Source organism: Chionomys nivalis, chromosome 17, assembly GCF_950005125.1.
Source record: "Chionomys nivalis chromosome 17, mChiNiv1.1, whole genome shotgun sequence".
NCBI classification, from domain to species: domain Eukaryota; kingdom Metazoa; phylum Chordata; class Mammalia; order Rodentia; family Cricetidae; genus Chionomys; species Chionomys nivalis.
The window spans coordinates 46,182,315-46,202,953 of record NC_080102.1 but is presented as its reverse complement, the minus strand read 5'-3'; the positions used below and the strand labels follow the sequence as shown (position 1 = coordinate 46,202,953).

The following is a 20,639-nucleotide window of genomic DNA, read 5'->3' as shown; positions in this document are numbered from 1 at the left end:
AGTTTACCGGCCAGTTAGCGGTGAGTTCCTCGGCACGGGGTGGAGCGCAGTGACAAACCCGCCGGATTCCAGCTGGGGCGTGTGTCAGAGGCGGGGCTGGGGGGGGGCGGGGATCATTGGGCACTGATCCGGCGGACCGCGTAGCGGACATGGCGAGTTCCCGGGTCCCACAGCAGCTTTTCCTGCAGGGTGTGGCCGCTGTCTACATGTTTGCCTTTGCGTCCCTCTACACCCAGATCCCAGGTGAGGGCGCCGAGAGTGGAACACACACACGTGGTATCATCCCTACCTTCACCCTGAGTACGATCTCTCGGCGGCGGGTGTGAGGTTCAGGCCTCTCTACGTGGGACTAGGGGGCAGTAGTTTGGGTACCGCGGGCCCCAAGAGTTTGGAGGGAGAAGGATGTGCAAGGGTCGGTTTCCCGTGACTGTTCGGATTCTCATCTGGGATTAGGGCAGAACCTCGAAGGGAGTAGGAGACAGATTTCTACCTGAACTCCCGCGGAAGGTGCTGACCGAGAGTTAGGTCTTCTGAACCTGGGGTTGAGGTCAACAGTTTCTAACCTGAGAGAGTTAATCTGGTAGAGCAAGCCCTACTCGAGGCGGGAACATCCGCAGGCACAACTCAGGATGCGGAGGGTGGCAATGAGGTGGGGGGGTGGCGGTAGAGCGCATTTGGAGGCCCTGACTATAGGGCATCTGCATGCCTGGAGCTGGTGATGGGACACCTTCAGGGCTTAACTTCGGCTGAATTTCGTCTGGGAAGACACTGACATGCCCTCCCACAGGCCTCTATGGCCCAGAGGGCATCCTTCCTGCTCGAAGAACACTGCGACCCCAAGGCAAGGGTCGGTGGCAGCAGCTGTGGGAAACACCAACCCTGCTCTGGGAGGCACCAAGACTGGGGCTGGATACTGCCCAGGGTCTGGATCTACTGACCCTAGTGGGCACCGTGGTAGCACTGGGTGCCCTGCTCCTGAACTCTCTGAGACACCCCTTCACCTACCTGCTGCTCTGGGTTGCCTACTTATCAACCTGCCAGGCAAGTGCGACCCTTAGAACCTCAGCCTCTGTCTAACCCACCCACTGCCTCGCCTGGTGCTGCAGACACATAACGCCTAACAGCTCCTCTCCCTACAGGTGGGCCAAGTGTTCCTTTATTTCCAGTGGTGAGTGACTCCTGCCTGAGCCTGGGCTGGGGATGTTTGTGTCTCCTGGGAGGACCCTGTGAGGGCAACAGCCTTACTGGAGAAGAACTGTTCATGATCTTTCTTCTCCCCATAGGGATTCCCTGCTGCTGGAGACGGGCTTCCTGGCTATACTAGTAGCCCCACTGAAGAAGCCTTCCAACCACAAGGCCCCCCAGGGTGGACTAGCAGGGGCCTTACCCCATGAAAACCTCCCATTCTGGCTCGTGCGCTGGCTGCTGTTTCGACTCATGTTTGCCTCTGGTGTGGTCAAGCTGACCAGCCGCTGCCCTGCGTGGTGGGGACTTACCGGTGAGAGCCTGGGCCTGAAGCCGGGATGGTCTGGAGGCTCTAATCAACCCTGACCCCCACCCGTTACCTGCAGCTCTCACCTACCACTATGAGACACAGTGCCTGCCCACGCCAGCTGCCTGGTTTGCCCACCACCTGCCAGTCTGGCTGCACAAGCTCAGTGTGGTGGCCACCTTCCTCATCGAGATCGCAGTACCTCCCCTGTTCTTTGCTCCTATTCGCCGCCTACGGTTGACAGCCTTCTATGCTCAGGTGGGTAGAAGAGAACGTGGCCTCCACCACTGGCCAGCGAGTCTTGCTGGGGACAAGCCCTGGGAATGGTCGTGTGATACGGGTGCCGTTGGGAAAGCATTGCAGGCGGAGGGATGTGTTACTCAGATCAAGGCTGCATGTAGCCTTTGTGAAAATGTCAGCCTGCGAGTTAGCAGGGCGCAGGAAGACCAGCCCGCCGTAGAGCTGATTGCCGACCTTCCCTGCAGGTATTATTGCAAGTCCTGATCATCATTACTGGTAACTACAATTTCTTCAATCTGCTAACCTTGGTGCTTACCACTTCCCTCCTGGATGACCGGCACCTGTCTGCTGAGCCTGGCCTCAGGAGCCACAAGAAGATGCCTACCTGTGAGTGTCATCCTGTCCTTACAACCAAACGGATGTCACCCGCCTAGTACTCCCAAAGAGTTCCTCCGCCCCAGCCCCTTGGCTGCAGATCCTCAGCCAACCTGTGACTGTCCTGCCCCTAGCCTGGCCTAAGGCCCTGCTGACCATGCTCTCCGTACTGCTGGAACTGACTGCCTATGGGCTGCTGGCCTATGGCACCGTGCTCTACTTTGGCCTGGAGGTTGACTGGCAGCAGCGTATCATCCTCTCTAAAACCAGTAAGTGCCGGCTTGGGGGTCTAAAGAGAAGTACTGGGTCAGCCCCTAATCACAATCTCCTCCCTTGGCAGCCTTCACCTTCCACCAGTTTTCCCAGTGGCTGAAGATGGTAACTCTGCCTACGGTGTGGCTAGGAACAGCCTCCCTGGCCTGGGAATTGCTTATTGCCCTCTGGAGGTATGTATGTACCTGAAGAGGCAGGGGGAAGATGCTGCTTTCAGCTCAGGCATGGCCTGACAATACTTGGGCCCCCTGTCCCCAGGTGGATCCAGGTGCAAGGATGGCTACGGAAGTTCTTGGCCAGCATCCAGCTCTCCATCCTGGGCACCGCCACAGTGGCCATGTTCTTGATAAGCCTAGTAGGTACCCCTGTGGAGAATGGGGTTGTGGGACGATGGGACGGCACTGAGCTGTTGCCTACTTGCTTGTAGGTGCCTTACTCCTATATGGAGCCTGGGACCCATGGGCATCTCTGGACTGGAGCTCATCGTCTGTTCAGTTCTGTGGAGCATCTACAGCTGGCCAGCTCGTATGGCCTCTTCCGTCGGATGACTGGTCTGGGTGGGCGGCCTGAAGTGGTGCTGGAGGGCAGCTATGATGGACAACATTGGACCGTGAGCCTTCCCAAAGGATGCTGGGGTAAAGGGACCAAGTCCAGCCATTCCAGCTAACCACATGTCCATCTTTCAGGAGATAGAATTCATGTACAAACCTGGGAATGTGAGCCGACCACCCCCTATCGTGATACCCCACCAGCCACGCCTTGACTGGCAGATGTGGTTTGCAGCCCTTGGCCCACATACACACAGTCCCTGGTTCACCAGCCTGGTGCTACGTCTCCTGCAGGGCAAAGAGCCAGGTGAGGGATAGGCTGAGAGAGGGTCTGGGTATGGAAGGACAAGCTCAGAACCATGTTAACTTCTCGCCCCCTGCCACAGTAATCCGCCTGGTGCAGAACCATGTTGCTGAGTACCCCTTTCATGAGCAGCCACCCACCTATGTGCGGGCCCAGCGCTATAAGTACTGGTTCTCAAAGCCTGGGGAGCAGAGGTAAGGCTGGGGTGATGGGTGGGGTGCCAGGCCTGGGCTGTAGCCACATGCTGACTATCCAGTTCTGTTACAGCCAATGGTGGCACCGCCAGTGGGTAGAAGAATTCTTCCCACCTGTATCCCTGGGGCACCCAACGCTGGAAACGCTGCTCCAACAGTTTGGACTTAAGGTGTGAAGGAGTCAGCTGGACTGTGGGAGGTAGCAGGGTGCTTGCCCGTTGCAGGAGTAAATCTTATGGCTTTTCTTGGTTTTATCTCCATAGGATAAGAGTCCACTCCGGGCCCGAAGTTCAGGCAATGCTCTGGCTAAGACACTGAGCTGGGTGCGCACGCAGCTGACTCCTCTGGAGCCTCCCATCCTGCTATGGGGGCTTTTGGGAGCTGTGGCGACTGTCAGGGTTGTACAGACCCTGCTTGCCCCCCGCCCACTCCAGTCCTCAAAACCGTCTAGAGACGAAAAACGTAAGCAGACTTCCAAAAAGGATCCCAGAGCTGCCTCTGAGCAGGCTGCTGTAGCCCCCGACAGCAACAGCAGTGACGCTGGGGCCTCCCGGAGGAAAAAATAGCTGGATGTGCCATCAGCCACTTGTCCTGATAGTCAGATCTCAGAATCCCAGCCCATCTCATGTCACCGCGCAGCCACTGTGACTTAGGCAGGCCTGCCAGGGCAGATGCAGCTTGAAGTGCCACCCCTGAGGACCGCTGGTGTTACCTTGAACCCCGCTGTCCCTCTGCACCAGCCACGTCTTCCTCTAGTCACTTTCCACTGTGTTGGCAGCCAGCCCGGAAACGGGCAGGTAGCCTCGCTCAGGACTCTGGAACACTGTAATCAGTGCACCTGTGGATGTAGAGGCCTGAGTCTGGAGCCCTATCCAACCCCACTGGAGGGGATGAGCTGGATTTGCTGAGGCTAGGAGCCAAGGGAAGTGGGCCCATGGGATGGTGCCTACCTGCCCCTGAGACTGTACCAATAAAGACACCGTTTTGTACATACCCCTTTGCTAGTGGTTTCTTCCTTCTAGAGAGGCCTGCGGACAGTTGGCACAGCCTAGACTGGTTACTGACCCAGCTAAATGGGCTCCCTCCTTATCACTCAGTCTTCTCCATAAGCTAAACCAAAAGGCCTGCTTACAAGAAGCCTTGGTGCCGGGCGGTGGTGGCGCACGCCTTTAATCCCAGCACTTGGGAGGCAGAGACAGGCGGATCTCTGTGAGTTCGAGACCAGCCTGGTCTACAAGAGCTAGTTCCAGGACAGACTCCAAAACCACAGAGAAACCCTGTCTCAAAAAAAAAAAAAAAAAAAAAAAAAAAAAGAAGCCTTGGTGTGGGACAGCCTGGCAGACCTATACAATGAGGGCTGTGAGACCAATGGAGGAAGATGACGCTAGAACCACCTAAGGGCCAGGGAACTTTCCAGAATGCATCCCTCTCTACCTCTTCCTGCTGGTCTTCAGAAAGGTCAGTGTGAAAAGGGTGATAGAGGGGAAGAATACTAGATGGTTGTATTAGCAGAGGTGCCAGACCTTGGACGGGAGAAAGAAGGTGCATGTGTCACCTGTACTTCTGTCCTGGGAAGAGGTCAGAGGGGAGCTGGAGTCCATTTCTCCAGGGTCAAGCTGTCAGTCCCTCCTTCCCTGGGCACCTGCAGCACAGCGGCCTTTATCCCAGCTCAATTGTTGATCCACACCTTTTGTTCTCCCAGATTCAGACTCATTAACTGGCGGGCAAGCCTAAAGGATCCTCCTGTCTGTTCATCCCCAACACTGGGATTGTTGGCTTGTACTACCAAGCCAATTTTTGTTTGTTTATTTTGTTTTGATGGGGTGTTTTGTTCTTTTTCCAAGATGAGTTTTCTCTGTGTAGCTGTGGCTGTCAGAGATCTGCCTGCCTCTGCTCCCTAGTGCTGGGATTAAAGGCGTGCACCACCATGCCTGCCTGGCCATGCTCACTTCTTTTATATGTGTTGTGGAGATCCAAAATTAGGTTCTCATTCTTGAGTGGTGAGCATTTTCCTGACTATACCATCTTCCCATCACCTTAACCATTTTTAAAGATTTTACTTTTATTGGTTTTAATTGCATTTATGCACATGTAAGCACATGCCAGAAGCATCAGATCCCCTGGAGCTAAAAACAGTTGAGAACCCCCACGTGTGACTGTTGAAACCAAACTTGGATCCTCTGCAGAGCAGCGTGCACTCCTAACTGCTAAGCCATCAGCGTTTGGGGGGATTTTGTTTGATCGTTTTGGTTTTTTTGAGACAGGGTTTCTCTGTAGCTTTGGAGCCTGTCCTGGAACTAGCTCTTGTAGGCCAGGCTGGCCTCAAACTCACAGAGATCCTCCTGCCTCTGCCTCCCGAGTGCTGGGATTAAAGGTGTGCACCACCAGCACCTGGCTCCCATCAGTGTTTTTAAGTATATGTTTTGTGGCATTAACTACATTCAAAATATTTTATAGCTATAATCTCTTGCCATTGTTTGTAGAACTTTCCAATACACCAAAGAGAAACCCTTTATTAAACAGTAACTCTCCTAGTCCTAGCAACTTGTGTTCTGTGGTTTTTGGGATTTTTTAATTCTGGATACCACATAGTAACCAAACTATATTCTTCCTTCTGCCTCTTTTTTTGGGGGGAGGGGGTCTTCTTTTGCATCTCCATTCATATTATATTTTTAACCTCCATCCATGTTATGATGTATCAGAGTATCATTCCTTTTTTTGTTTGTTTGTTTTATTTTCCTGAGACAGGGTCTCATGTAGCCCAGACTACATCCTATCCTAAACCTGTCACCTCTGCAAGGGCGCAGAGTGTGCATGGAGGGTATCTGGGCTCCCGATTCTGTCTGCTGAAGGGCCATGTCAGGCCTTTCTAGGGATAGGTAGCTAAAGATGGCCTTGAACTTCTCTAATCTACTCCCACCTCCCAAATATGGGGATTACAGATGTGGTCTACCCATCTGTTTGGGAGGTTTGTTTTATTTGACTGGTGTGTGTGTGTGTGTGTGTGTGTGTGTTTCTTTGTTATTATTGGAGTTGATTGATTCGTTGGTTGTTTTTGAGACAAGGTTTTGCTATGTAGCACTAGCAACTGAACCAGAAGTTACTATGTAGTCCTGCTAGTCCTCAAACTTGCTGCAATCCTCCTGCCTCAGCTGTGATTACAGCATGTGCTTCCTCACCAGGCTACATTTCTCATTTTGTCATATAAAGGCTAAATACTCATACTGAAGACTGAAGATTTATCAACAGTAATCATTTTAATTGCTTCATCACAAACAAAACTGTCCTTTTCACTTTGTATTTTTGTTTGTAAGCCTAGCCTTGAATGACTGAGCCATCACTCTAGGCCCCTTTGCAGCTCTGAAAGCAGTATTAAAAAACATGGTCAAACCGGGCGGTGGTGGCACACACCTTTAATCCCAACACTCGGGAGGCAGAGGCAGGCAGATCTCTGTGAGTTTGAGGCCAGCCTGGTCTACAAGAGCTAGTTCCAGGACAGACTCCAAAGCTACAGAGAAACCCTGTCTCAAAAAACAAAAACAAAAAAAAGAAAAAAAGAAAAAATAAGAAAGAAAGAAAGAAAGAAAGAAAGAAAGAAAGAAAGAAAGAAAGAAAGAAAGAAAGAAAGAAAGCAGGCCAACAGTCAGGCAGTGGTGGTGCACACCTTTAATTCTAGCACTGGGGAGGCAGATCTCTGTAAGTTGGAGACCAGCATGGTCTACAAAGAGAGTTCTAGGGTAACCAGGACTGTTACACAAAGACACCCTGTTTAAAAAAAAAGGAAGGAAGAAAAAGAAAAGCATGGCCAACAAAGACAGTGTCACTGTGTCAGTTTCTGCACAAAGTGTCGTGGTTGTGACTGAAGGAAGGAGAACACCATTGTGATGGTGTTTCAGTATCCTGTCAAAATAGCTTTGGCCTTGCAACCCCCGAGAGGAAGTAAGCAGAAACCAGGGGCTATTTTCTGTTGCCAGAGTCTACACAGGAAGACCAGAAGAGCTGCAGAACGCAACTTCAAGGGCGGAGGTGAGGCTAGAAGGGGTCAAGAAAAAGCCAAGTTCCTGTTCCTTCCTTCAGACCCCACAGCAGTCCCTGCAACCTGAGTCCCCAGAAAGCTGACATTCCCCTTGAGTGGACAGAACCTGGAGCCCTGGCATCCTCCCATGACACTTTGGGTCTTTTTAGGGTCCCCAGAAAGGCCTGACATCCCTTTTGAGTGGACAACCTGGAGCACTGCTATCCTCACATGCACACCTTCGACCTTTTTAGGGAGACAGGTCTTGGAAAGAGTCTACAAGGGGTGCAGGTTCTGGGGGCAATAGTCAGGAGGATAATAAAAGCAACACTGTCCAGTAGACTACAATCAGACTGGGAATGGATGTTCAAGAGACGATCAGCTCAGATATAGTGGCTCATACTTGTCATCCCTGAACTCAGGAGGCCGAGGCAGAAGGTCCTCAAATTTCAAACCAGCCTGGATTACATACCAAGTAGAGACAGGTGTGGAAGTGGGGATAGTAAGTCATATTTGCCGTTTGTCTGCACTAAATCATAGCATTCAGCCCCTACATGTACATTTGAAGAAAGAAAGAAAGAAAGAAAGAAAGAAAGAAAGAAAGAAAGAAAGAAAGAAAGAAAGAAAGCAGGCCAACAGTCAGGCAGTGGTGGTGCACACCTTTAATTCTAGCACTGGGGAGGCAGATCTCTGTAAGTTTTATTCCAACCTGAGGAATAAAAGACCCTTGGAGAAATGGCCGGTGCTAGGAGGCCTGGTATAGCCTTTGTGGTAAGTTGGAAAACAGCCCCCAAAATTTCCTCACATGAAATTCTCAGAATGCACCAAGCCTGGCCTTCGGTCTCTAGTACTACAAACCAAATGAAGTCCCCGGAACTTGTGAGTTGTGCTGTTTAGAAAAAGCATATTTGCAGCAGGGACTAAGAGTCAGATGAGATTAGATCATCCTGGATCATCTCGAGTGGTCCCTAAATGCCATCTCCAAAATGTCACAGCAGCACCTAGCCCTTGTCCACACCCAGAAGACTAAAGTCAGTGCAAAGACACAGCCACCAGGGAGCTGGGAGAAATGGGGGAAAACAAATACCACAAACCACCGGTTCTTCCCAAATACTCATTTTTCGCTTACGGGAGTTTTGTTGCTGTTGTTTATTTTCTGGCTCTGGGAATGACATCAGGACTGGGAACACACTAGTCAGTTCTAGGCCACTGAACTATTTACTTGGGATCATTATTTCTTTCTTTTCCTTCTTTGTTTTTATTTAAGACAGGCCCAGGCTGGCCTTGAATTCACCTTGTAGCTGAGATTGGTCTCTGTGTCCCGAGGTCTAGGACTAACACTGCTTTCTTTGTCTCTTAAACTGGTCAAAGTTGTTTATATTTATGATGTGTGTTCACCATGTGGATTAGTTAACATTCTTATATAGTTTGTGCATGTACATTAAAGACACTTAAGCTTTTTTTGTTTATTTATTATATATACAATATTCTGTCTGTGTGTATGCCTGCAGGCCAGAAGAGGCACCAGACCCCATTACAGATGGTTGTGAGCCACCATGTGGTTGCTGGGAATTGAACTCAGGACCTTTGGAAGAGGAGGCAATGCTCTTAACCTCTGAGCCATCTCTCCAGCCCCCACTTAAGTTTTTGTTACATTTATGTATTTATAATATGTCGTATATGCACTACAGTGCTTATAGAGGTCAAAGACAGCTAACGGGAGTCAGTTCTCCACCATGTTGGTTCCAACAATCAAACTCAGGTCTTATGGCTTGCTGGCAAACACTTTACCAGATGAGCCATCTCACTATCCCTATTAAAAGTTATATGAAAAAAAAAAGAAAAGAAAAGGCTGCCCGCTTGGGATCTGAGTTTGAAGCTAGCCTGGTCCACAGAGCAATTTCCAACACAAGCAGGGCTACACAGAGCATCGTCTCAAAAAAAAAAAAAAAAAAAAAACTGTTCTGGGCTGGGGAGATAGTTGAGCAAGAAAAACCCTTCCTGCACAAGCCTAAAGACCAGAGTTTAGATTCTCAGAAATCATGGAAAAGTTTTGTGAGCATGGCAGCCACTTCTAGTCTAACACAGAAACAAGAGCTCCCCAGATAAGGTGGCTAGCCAAACCAGTTGAAAAGGTAGTCTCGGCCTGGTGGTGGTGGCGCATGCCTTTAATCCCAGCACTCGGGAGGCAGAGGCAGGAGGATCTCTGTGAGTTTGAGGTCAGCCTGGTCTACAAGAGCTAGTTCCAGAACAGGCTCCAAAGCTACAAAGAAACCCTGTCTCAAAAAAAGCAAGAAAAAAAGAAAGAAAGGAAGGAGGGAGGGAGGGAGGGAGGGAGGGGGAGAGAGGGAGGGAGAGAGAGAGAGAGAGAGAGAGAGAGAGAGAGAAAAGAAAAGAAAAATCAGTCTCTGGTTCAGCAAAATCTTTACCTCAATATACAAGGAAGACACCCATCAACCTTGGGCATCTATATACATGTGCACATATGTACAAATGTACCCAAACACAGGCATGCCCGTACACATAGACACATGCATATTTCTGTTTGTAAGGCTCCTAGCAGAGAGATCAGGACCTGTCCCTGGCACTTAGCTGGTTTTGGGGAACTGTTCCCCATGCTGAATTACCTCCTTCAGCCTCCATGCAGGGGGAGGAGCTCGTTCTTGTGCCAGGCTTTGTTCAAGCCCATGGGAGGGAGACAGAGGAGAAGGGGATGGGGTGGGGGGTGGGGGTAGATGGTAGAGGGGAGGGAACAGGAGGAAAGGAGGGAGGGGAAACTGTAGACGGTGTGTAAAATAAATAAAAAGAAAAGAAAAAAAGAAACATGCATGCACACACCACTTAAGACAGGCAAGCAGGCAGACACACACAACACATGGTGGCAAGTACAGATAGTCCCAGAACTCTGAAAACTAAGTTGAGACAGTATGATCACAGTCTACATAGAGAGTTCAAGGCTAGCCTGAACTATACATAAAACTTTTTTTGTTTGTTTGTTTGTTTGTTTTTTTCAAGACAGGGTTTCTCTGTAGCTTTGGAGCCTATTTTGGAACTTGCGTCGTAGACCAGGCTAGCCTTGAACTCACAGAGATCGCCTGCCTCTGCCTCCCGGGTGCTGGGATTAAAGATGTGCACCACCACCGCCTGGCTCCATCGCTTCTTACCCTCATTCTGTATCCTCTTCTTCTACAACCCTGAGTCATATGTACAGGAGTGGTCATCAGTCGGGACTGGGCTCCATCATTCTGCATTTTCTTTTCTTTTCTTTTTTTTTTTTTTTTAAGTTTTTCGAGACAGGGTTTCTCTGTGGTTTTGGAGCCTGTCCTGGAACTAGCTCTTGTAGACCAGGCTGGTCTCGAACTCACAGAGATCCACCTGCCTCTGCCTCTCCCGAGTGCTGGGATTAAAGGCGTGCGCCACCACCGCCCGGCCCATTCTGCATTTTCATTGGTTGAGGGTTTTTTTGTTTTGTTTTGTTTTGTTTTTTTTGTTTTTTTCGAGACAGGGTTTCTCTGTGGTTTTGGAGCCTGTCCTGGAACTAGCTCTTGTAGACCAGGCTGGTCTCGAACTCACAGAGATCCGCCTGCCTCTGCCTCCCAAGTGCTGGGATTAAAGGCGTGTGCCACTACCGCCCGGCTTGTTTTTAAATTTTTTTGCCTGTTCTCCAAAACCACAGAGAAACCCTGTCTCAAAAAACAAAAACAAAAACAAAACAAAAAAAATTTTTTTGCCTGTGTACCACATGCCTGCAGGAACCCTCAGAAGTCAGAAGAGGCATCATCAGATTCCCTAGAACTACAGTGGGAAACTCCCTGGAGTCTCTGAGGGTGGCCCTAGGAGGATTCCTGGGAATGGTGCATTCAGAGCCTGCACGGGCATTCTCCTGTAACCAGGCAAGGCTTCCACTACTGGTACTGGGGCATCAACCCAGGCACAAAACCTTTGGCCTACGCCGGGCGGTGGTGGCGCACGCCTTTAATCCCAGCACTCGGGAGGCAGAGGCAGGCGGATCTCTGTGAGTTCGAGACCAGCCTGGTCTACAGAGCTAGTTCCAGGACAGGCACCAAAAACTACAGAGAAACCCTGTCTCGAAAATAAAATTTTAAAAAAAAGAAGTGCTGGGGTAAAGGAGGCGCAAAACTTGTGGGAGTGGCTAACCAATGACTGACTGCTCCAACTTAAGGTCCATGCCATCTAACACTGCCTGGATGGCCAGGAGCCAGAGGCTGGACAGCCCAGAGACCTAAGATAGAACCAAACACTACTAAAAAAAAAAGTTAATGAAATTATTCCTGATGATTATCCTGCTATACTCATCTCATAGATCAGGCCAGTCGCCATCAGAGAGGCTTTACCCAGCATGAGGCAGAGTTCAGGGAGCCCCACAGAAGAGGGGGAGAAGAGGGGGGGGAAGGGTTGCAGGAGCCAGAGGGGTCGAGGACACCATGAGAACATGGCCCACAGAATCAACTAAGCAGGGCTCCTAGGGACTCACAGAGACTGAGGGGACAATCACAGAGCCGGTGTGGCTCTGAGCTAGGACCTCTGCACACATGTTATAGCTGCATAGCTTTGTCTCCTGCGGGAGCCCTAATGGTGGGAGTGGGGGTGTTTCCAGATCTTGTGCCTGTTCGTGGGGCCCTGTTTCTCATAGTGGGTTAGGTTGTCTCATCCAGCCTTGGTATGAGGGTTTGTGTCTGGTCTTACTGTAACTTGCTGTGCTATGCTCAGTTAATATTCCTGAAAGGCCTGCTCTTTTTTTTTTTCTTTTTTAAAGATTTATTTATTCACACATTTTATGTGTATGAGTGTTCTGTCTTCATGCACACCAGAAGAAGGAATCTGATCTCATTACAGATGGTTGTGAGCCATCTTGTCATTGCTGGGAATTGAACTCAGGACCTCTGGAAGAGCAGCCAAGTGCTCTTAACTACTGAAGAGTCATCTATCCAGCCCCCAAGTCTGCTCTTTTCTAAAGGGAAACAGAGGAGGAATGGATCTGGGTAAAAGGGGAGGTAAGGGGGCACTGGGAGGAGTGGAGAAAGGTGAAACTGTGGTTGGGATATGCGACAGAAGAATAGAAAACGATTTTTTTTCGTGTGTATCACAAGCCTGCAGGTGCCCCAGATGTTGGAAGAGGGCATCTGCTCCCCTAGAACTAGAATTACAGCCGGGCAGTGGTGGTACATGCCTTTAATCCCAGCACTAGGGAGGCAGAGGCAGGCGGATCTCTGTAAATTCGAGGCCAGCATGGTCTACAAGAGTTAGTTCCAGGACAAGCACCAAAAACTATAGAGAAACCCTATCTCGAAAATCCAAAAAATAAAAAAAATAAAAGAACTAGAGTTACAGGTGGTTGTGAGCTGCCGTGTGGGTTCTAGAAGCCAAACTCAGGTCCTCTGTAAGAGCAAATGCTCTCAAACATTGAGCTACCTCTCCAGCCCTATCTCTGTCTGTGTTTTATTGAGTTATTTATTTTTCTACTTCTTAGGAAGCCCTATAAGTTTTGGATATTAATCCTCTTCAGAAATGTGTTTTTCTCCATTCTGAAGGTTATCACTTTTCTAAATTGTTTCCTTTGCGTGGGAAGATCTTAGTCAGTTGTAATTGCATTTACAGATATTTTAGTATATATTCTAATGTAAGTGTGAGTGCTTGCACATGTACACAGCAGAGTGCAAACTTGTGTATGCTTGACATGCGCGTGAAGGTCAGAGGACAATTTCTGGGAGTTGGTTCTCTCCTTCTACCAGGTGGCTCTGGGGTTCAAATTCAGGGTGTTAGACCTGGCAGCGAGCACCTTAGCCACAGAATCATCTCAGCACACACACACACACACACACACACACACACATTCAAGCACGCACATGCACCTTTTGGCTTGTTTTCTGAGGCAGGATGTCAAGTAACCCAAGTTGTTCTCAAATTTGATGTGTAGCTTCTTTTTGTTGTTTTGTTTTTCCAGACAGGGTTTCTCAGATCAGGCTGGCAGCCTTGAACTCAGAGGTCAGCCTGCCTCTGTCCCCCCCCCCCCATGCTGGGATTAAACTTGTGTGCAACCACCCCAGGCTATGTGTGTGACTTTTGACCCTCCTGTATACACCTCCCAAATGCTGGGATCACAGATATGCAATGACACTGGTTTACTTTATTATTTCGTCTGGAAACATGGGCTATCTTTCCATTTGTGCATTACTTTTATTTTTTATTTTTTGGTTTTTCGAGACAGGGTTTCTCTGTGGTTTTGGAGCCTGTCCTGGAACTATCTCTTGTAGACCAGGCTGGTCTCGAACTCACAGAGATCCGCCTGCCTCTGCCTCCCAAGTGCTGGGATTAAAGGCATGCGCCATCACCGCCCGGCCCATTTGTGCATTCTAAAGTTCATTTCATTGCTTTATATTTTTCTGTGTAAATACCCTTATCTCCTTGGTTAAATTTATTTTCCACTATTTTTGTAGCTACTGTAAGAGGCTTTTGTTTTGAGACAGAGCCTTAGTGTCTGTAGCTCAAGTGCGCCTCAAATTTTGCCTCTGGCTGAGTGATAGTGGTATGGGCCTTTGATCCCAGCACTTGGGAGGTAGAGGCAGGCGATCTCTGTTCACGGCCAGCCTGGTCTGCAAAGCAGATTCCAGGGCATCCAGGGCTGTACACAGAGAAACCCTGTCTGGGAGGGGGAGGATGGGGTGGATTTCCTGCCTCTGTTACCTGAGTGCTGAGATTATGGGCATGAGTTGTCTTCTTTTCTTTTCTTTTTTATAAAATAAGTTTTAGTGTACAAAAACTGAGGACTGAGGGGTAGAGTACTTGCTTATGCGTGAGGCTCTAGGTTCAGTCCCCAGCAACACAAGAAAAAAAGAAGGAAAGAAGGCTGTCCAGCTGGCCACTGATTTCTCTCGGTGTTGGGAACTGAACCCAGGACCTCATAGGACAGGCATTCCCCACTGAGCTGCATCCCCAGCCCACCACTAACTTTGCATGCTGATTTATTTTTGTTTAAGAAAGTCTAGCTTTATAGTTCACGCAAACCTGGAACTCATGATCCTTCTGCCTCAGCTCTGGAGTGCTGGAGTTAATCCTGTGCCACTAGGCCTAACTCAGGGGTCTTGTCAACTAAATAGCAACATATTCCCCAGAGCCTCATGGAGACATCCTTAAAGCTTCTCTGTCTCTAGTACAGATGGGACCATCAAGGAGCTGAAACGTTTCCAATATATTGAAAGCTTATTCTGTTTTTTTTCTATCTATCTATCTATCTATCTATCTATCTATCTATCTATTATTTATACAGTATTCTGTCTGCTTGTATGTCTGCAGGCCATAAGAGGGCACCAGACCTCATTACAGATGGTTGTGAGCCACCATGTTGTTGCTGGGAATTGAACTCAGGACCTTTGGAAGAGCCGGCAATGCTCTTGAACCACTGAGCCATCTCTCCAGCCCGTTTTTTTTTTTTGTTTGTTTGTTTGTTTGTTTGTTTTTCAAGAAAGGGTTTCTCTGTACAACCTTGGCTGTCCCGGAACTCCTGTTGTAGACCAGGCTGGCTTCAAACTCACAGAGATCCACCTACCTCTACCTCCTGAGTGCTTGGATTAAAGGCACACACCACCACCGCCTGACTTTTCTCTCCCCTAGTGACCTCCTTTCTAGACTGGGGTGAGTTGGATAACGTGGAGCCAAGAGGATAAGCAGCGTGTTCATGGTAGTGGTATCCTGTGCCGGGACCACCCCTGCTACCACAACCTGGGCCCTGGTGATCAATCAGCTTTGTAAACTCTTTCAGTCTTTATTGATACCTGGCACAAGTGGCCTCAACCACAGCAGGTGGGGACCGCGGACAGGTGTATGGGGCCCAGAGCAAGGCTGAAGTGGGCTGTATTGTGCCCGATGGTGTCTAGCTTAGGTGCGGTTTCAACGGTGGGAGTGTATCGGAAACCATTCACCAGCACAGGATGCCCGGGCAGTACTTGTCGATCAGCCCCTGATAGTAGGGCCGCAGGCTGTCCACATCTGGTAGCTCAGGGCTCTTGGTGTAGAGGTCAAACTTGCTGCAGACGTGGGGGACCATGAGCATCAGGTAGGCTCCTTCAACCCCAAGTCCCCTTCACTGCCCACAACCGTTGGGGACTACGTACTTGAACTCTTGCACCCAGGGCAGCATATCCAGGTCCTGCTGACTGCAGAGCTGTAGGTAGTCACCCCCCGTGTGCCATGGATAGAAGGAGTGGAATCGGATCATGTAGAAGGCCTGTGGAGACCACAACGAGCATGCTCAGATCTGCCAGATGGACCCAGCTGGGCTAGGCTCCTGCTTGGGCCCTCCCCTGACCTACCTCAGGGGGTAGGGAGAACTTGTTGAACTTCATCATCCGGTAGAGATACTCTGCAGGAGAGGGGGTGATGTAGCCAGGTGCCCAGAGGATCAGCCCTTACACCATCCCCACCGTCCCCTGTGCTCTCTAGCTGTCCTCACCGTCGTGGCCCCAGGACATAAGGACATTCTCAAGTCCACAGTGGGGCTGGTACATGCCGAGTTCTGTGCTGCAATGATCAAGAGAATCTGTGAGAGGGGCTGGACGATACAGGGAAGACCACCTGGGGTCCTGTAATATTGCAGGAAGGTGAGGTACTATTTCAACTACCTGTATCGAGGGTCGCGGAGGTCAGGGTTGTCCTGGAAAGTAGACTCACGGAACACCACAGAGGCCTGGGGACGGCAGCCCACGGGAAAAGTGTCTCCAACAACGGCCCACTAGGAAAGGACAGGCGGCTGTGGGTGAGGGCTCAAACAGAGGTCTGCTCCCTCTCATAGTGCCCCAAGCTCTGTGCCGAGTGAAACTGCCCCCACTCCCCACACCTGGCCTTCACCTGAGGTTCCCCCCACAGAGCCAGGATCTTCCCCAGATCATGCAGAAGTCCGACCAGGTGGAACCAGTCTGTGGAAAAGGGACATATGAGTTAGAAGCTGCAGGGATTGAGGTAGGCAGAGCAGGTTCTGGGCTAGAAAGCAAGGAGCCCAGAGGTCTGCTTCTTTTAAGGTGAGGCCTGTAGGAGAGGACCAAGCCTCTGGAGTCGCTTTCTAGGGATATGATAAGCCCCTCCCCCACCATTCAAAGAACACACCTTTGTCTGGGTGGGCTTTCCGGATGCCCTCCGCTGTCTGGAAGGCGTGAAAGGAGTTGGGGAAGTCTACATCCGGGTCCGATTCATCCACCAGATCATCCAGCAAGTTCACAACCTCCATGACTGTCATTTTCTTATGTGAGAAGCTTCCAAACTGGATATGCTGGTGAGAGGCAAAACTCAGTCATTCCCCAAGAGGGGGCGGGCTACAGAGCACGGTCACTCCGGCCCAGGGCAAGGAAGCTCCCGCCCTCAGAGTCCGCATTAGAAGCAAAAACTAGTACCTTCCTGCTGACGAAGTCCACCGTCTGGTGTGTGTGCATGAGCTTGTACGTGGTAAAGACGCGATCCAGCAGCGGGCCTGCCTGCAAGCCAATCAGTGCAGGATTTGTGCCAAACTGACTCAGCACACTGGGGGCCGTGGCCTCCCCTCCTGCAGGCCAGACTGCACAGGTATAAAGTGTAATGGGACTTCCGACAAAACCCCCTTAGAGCTGTGGGAACCATCGGGCAGGGAAAGTGAGTGGGGGTGGAACTGGGGCTTACTCACTGTGTAGTTTCGGAAGCTGTCCTTGTCTTTGGCCAACTCTGGGTCCACATCAGGTCGATAGACCAGGGAAGGGTCTGGGCCCTGGTTGGATAGAAGTTTGGCCCATCTCACTGCCAGCCGGGTTAATAAGGAAGGGAGGACATTACAGCCCCAAGGGGCTGGATACTAAAACACCTCATCCCATGCACACATCAGCCCCGCACCAGCCAGCCAGGGTCAGCCGATGTCTACTCCCAGTGTGAGAAGATACTAATTAAGACACAACCAGCCGGGTGGTCTGGGCGGTGGTGGCACATGTCTTTAATCTCAGCACTCAGGAGGCAGAGGCAGGCAGACCTCTGTGAGTTTGAGGCTAACCTGGACTACAAGAGCTAATTCCAGGACAGGCTCCAAAGCTGCAGAGAAACCCTGTCTTGAAAAGCAAAAACAGGCCGGGCGGTGGTGGCGCACACCTTTAATCCCAGCACTTGGGAGGCAGAGGCAGGCGGATCTCTGTGAGTTCGAGACCAGCCTGGTCTACAGAGCTAGTTCCAGGACAGGCTCCAAAACCACAGAGAAACCCTGTCTCGAAAAACAAAAAAAAAACAAAAAACAAACAAACAAACAAACAAAAAAAAAGATACGAAAAACAAAAACAAACAAACAAACAAAAAGACCCAACATGCTGGGCAGTGGTGGCTCCCACCACTCGGGAGGCAGACACAAGCGAATCTCTGAGTGCGAAGCCAGACTAGTCTACAAGAGCTAGTATAAAGCTACAGAGAAACCTTGTCTCTGGTAAAAGAGAGAGAGAGACAACAGACCTCACCTGCTTGACACCCTTGCAGAGAAAAGGTAATTTTAGGAGGAGACCTGACTCCACAGGGAGGCTGTAGGTGGGGACTGTGCAGGGAGCTTCACCCCTACCCCAGCAGGACTGTGTAGCAAAAAGGAATTAGCTCTGTGACCTTGAGGAGCAGGGTTAGCAGGAACCAGCTTAAGAGAGCAGTACTGCAGCCTCTTCCACTGCCCGTGACGAGAGGTTGATGACGCCACTCCTGTAGGATCATAAGATGCTTACCACATCCACCTTCATCCTGAGAGGAAGCAGCAATCAGATGGCAAAGCTTGCAGGTCGGCAAGGTCTTAGGCCAAGGCGTCTTTTATATACTCACAGGTTACGTAACCGTAACCGACCGGATAATACCTATCTCCTTGGCCTTGACATTTGGTAATAAGTGACCATCCACCCTCCCCCCGGCCTCAGCAAGTTAATATATCAGCTCGGAAAGAGAACCCCCTAGCCCAGTTCCCTTTGCCTCCATTTGCGCCTCCTCTGTCCTAAAGTTTTTGATCCCGCAGAGAGACTATAGCCAGACCTCTGATTCCCCCTTGTTGGGGCACAGAGGTCCTTGAACTCACCGAGACACGCTAAGAGAACCAGGAATGTTAATCGTGCAGGGGTGTCTCCTCAATGGAGGAGATAAAAACAAAATACTTTCACTCCATCCGGAAAGCTGAGAGCAGGTCTTGTTAGTGACCTGGTGACCCTTTTGTTATCTGTGAAGACACACCTCACCCACCTTTTGCTATAGAGGCCGGCCTCACCCAAATTCCAGAATAATTATCCTAGGCCGTTACCCATCCTTAGAGATGTCACGTGTACTTTTATAGATTCTGCTATCGGCCAGAAACTACACTAGATTCGAGGCCTTTTAGCTGTAGCGCCCACCGTCGTGGTCACACGTACTCTGTATAGTCACACTTAAGTTTTATGGCACACCTGGAATTGGACTGATGGATTGATGGTTGCCTGGAAACCTTTCCCCAAGTTGTTCTGTGTTTTAAAGATGCTGACAGTGAAGCTGCGACCAGGGACTTCCTGACAAAGTCAGTCTGTTTTTTTTTTTTTTGTTTTGTTTTTTGTTTTTGTTTTTTGAGACAGGGTTTCTCTGTGGCTTTGGAGCCTGTCCTGGAACTAGCTCTTGTAGACCAGGCTGGTCTCGAACTCACAGAGATCCGCCTGCCTCTGCCTCCCGAGTGCTGGGATTAAAGGCGTGCGCCACAAAGTCAGTGTGAACCCAGTATTCTTATCTGTTCTCGGATCACTGCCTGCATTGACACTTTCATGGTCCCCCTCCAACTGGCACCAAAAACAAGGGGCACGTGACCCTCGAAGAAGGTAAGAAAAGTTTTCTTTCAGTAGAAATTGAGGGTTAGGGAAACTCGGTGCTGTCACTGCAAAAGGGGTCTCGACCTGAAAATGAAAGGGCGGAGCTGATTATGAGGTCTTCTCAGTGCTCTGAGACATGTTGTACAATTATTGCAATATTTGTTAAGATCCAAAGGAAGAAGCCGGACAGTGGTGGCACACGCCTTTAATCCCAGCACTCGGGAGACAGAGGCAGGTAGATCTCTGTGAGTTCGAGGCCAGCCTGGTCTACAAGAGCTAGTTCCAGGACAGTCTCCAAAGCTACAGGGAAACCTATCTCGAAAAACAACAACAAAAGATCCAAAGGAGAGCTGGAGAGATGGCTCAGTGGTTAAGAGCATTGCCTGCTCTTCCAAAGGTCCTGAGTTCAATACCCGGCAACCACATGGTGGCTCACAACCATCTGTAATGAGGTCTGGTGCCCTCTTCTGGCCTGCGGACATACACACAGACAGAATATTGTATAAATAAATAAATAAATAAATAAATATTTTTTTAAAAAAAAGATCCAAAGGATATTCAGAGCTACAGCTCTGCAACTTTATTTGCATACAAACTAAAGAGAGCCCAGGAAAAAGGGGAATAAAGTCCCTGGCAAGTATTTTTAAAAGAGAGAGAGTGGGGGCTGGAGAGATGGCTCAGAGGTTAAGAGCACTGCCTGCTCTTCCAAAGGTTCTGAGTTCAATTCCCAGCAACCACATGGTGATTCACAAACATCTGTAATGAGATCTGGTGCCCTCTTCGGCCTGCAGGCATACATGCAGACAGAACACTGTATACATAATAAATAAATCTTTTTTTTAAAAAAAGAAAAGATAGCAAGATAATATGGTCATTCACCTTATTGTTCAAAAATTTTTTTTGTTTTTTCGAGACTGGTTTGTTTTTTTCTCTGTGTAACAGTCCTAACTGACCTGGAACTCACTCTGTAGACCAGGCTGATCTTGAACTCACAGAAATCTGCCTGCCTGCCTCTGCCTCCCAAGTATGTGTGCCAACACCGTGCCAACACTACCCTGCTGATCAAAATCTTCAATGTGCTCAAAACTGTTTGTAGTCATACTGAGTACAAATATGGGTCATTTGAAAAAGGCAAGCTTTGGCCTTCTATATATGCTTTCAAGATTATTTATTTATTTATTTATTTATTTATTTATTTATTTATTATGTATACAATATTCTGTGTATATGTCTACGGCCCAGAAGAGGGCACCAGACCTCATTACAGATGGTTGTAAACCACCATGTGGTTGCCTGGAATTGAACTCAGGACCTTTGGAAGAGCAGGCAATGCTCTTAACCACTGAGCCATCTCTTCAGCCCCTATGCTTTCAAGA

The 20,639-nt window shown here is 49.5% G+C and overlaps 2 protein-coding genes across 2 annotated transcripts; one reads left to right on the top strand and one right to left on the bottom strand.

Moving 5' to 3' along the window:
- Positions 1 to 127: 127 nt before the first annotated feature.
- Positions 128 to 4,402, top strand: Lmf2 (lipase maturation factor 2). Its single transcript, XM_057791932.1, has 14 exons — positions 128 to 243; positions 788 to 1,041; positions 1,140 to 1,168; positions 1,284 to 1,498; positions 1,572 to 1,750; positions 1,978 to 2,119; positions 2,242 to 2,376; positions 2,448 to 2,553; positions 2,639 to 2,735; positions 2,808 to 2,990; positions 3,067 to 3,235; positions 3,315 to 3,426; positions 3,500 to 3,596; positions 3,690 to 4,402. The coding sequence occupies exons 1-14, from the start codon at positions 150 to 152 to the stop codon at positions 3,990 to 3,992; spliced, it is 2,115 nt and encodes a 704-aa protein (XP_057647915.1). The 5' UTR covers positions 128 to 149; the 3' UTR covers positions 3,993 to 4,402.
- Positions 4,403 to 15,377: 10,975 nt separating this feature from the next.
- Miox (myo-inositol oxygenase) lies at positions 15,378 to 18,186 on the bottom strand. Its single transcript, XM_057792525.1, has 10 exons — positions 18,172 to 18,186; positions 17,112 to 17,192; positions 16,846 to 16,926; positions 16,562 to 16,724; positions 16,307 to 16,374; positions 16,081 to 16,190; positions 15,912 to 15,979; positions 15,772 to 15,821; positions 15,574 to 15,686; positions 15,378 to 15,486 (listed from the first exon to the last, which is right to left on the bottom strand). The coding sequence occupies exons 1-10, from the start codon at positions 18,184 to 18,186 to the stop codon at positions 15,378 to 15,380; spliced, it is 858 nt and encodes a 285-aa protein (XP_057648508.1).
- Between the last annotated feature and the right edge of the window lie 2,453 nt (positions 18,187 to 20,639).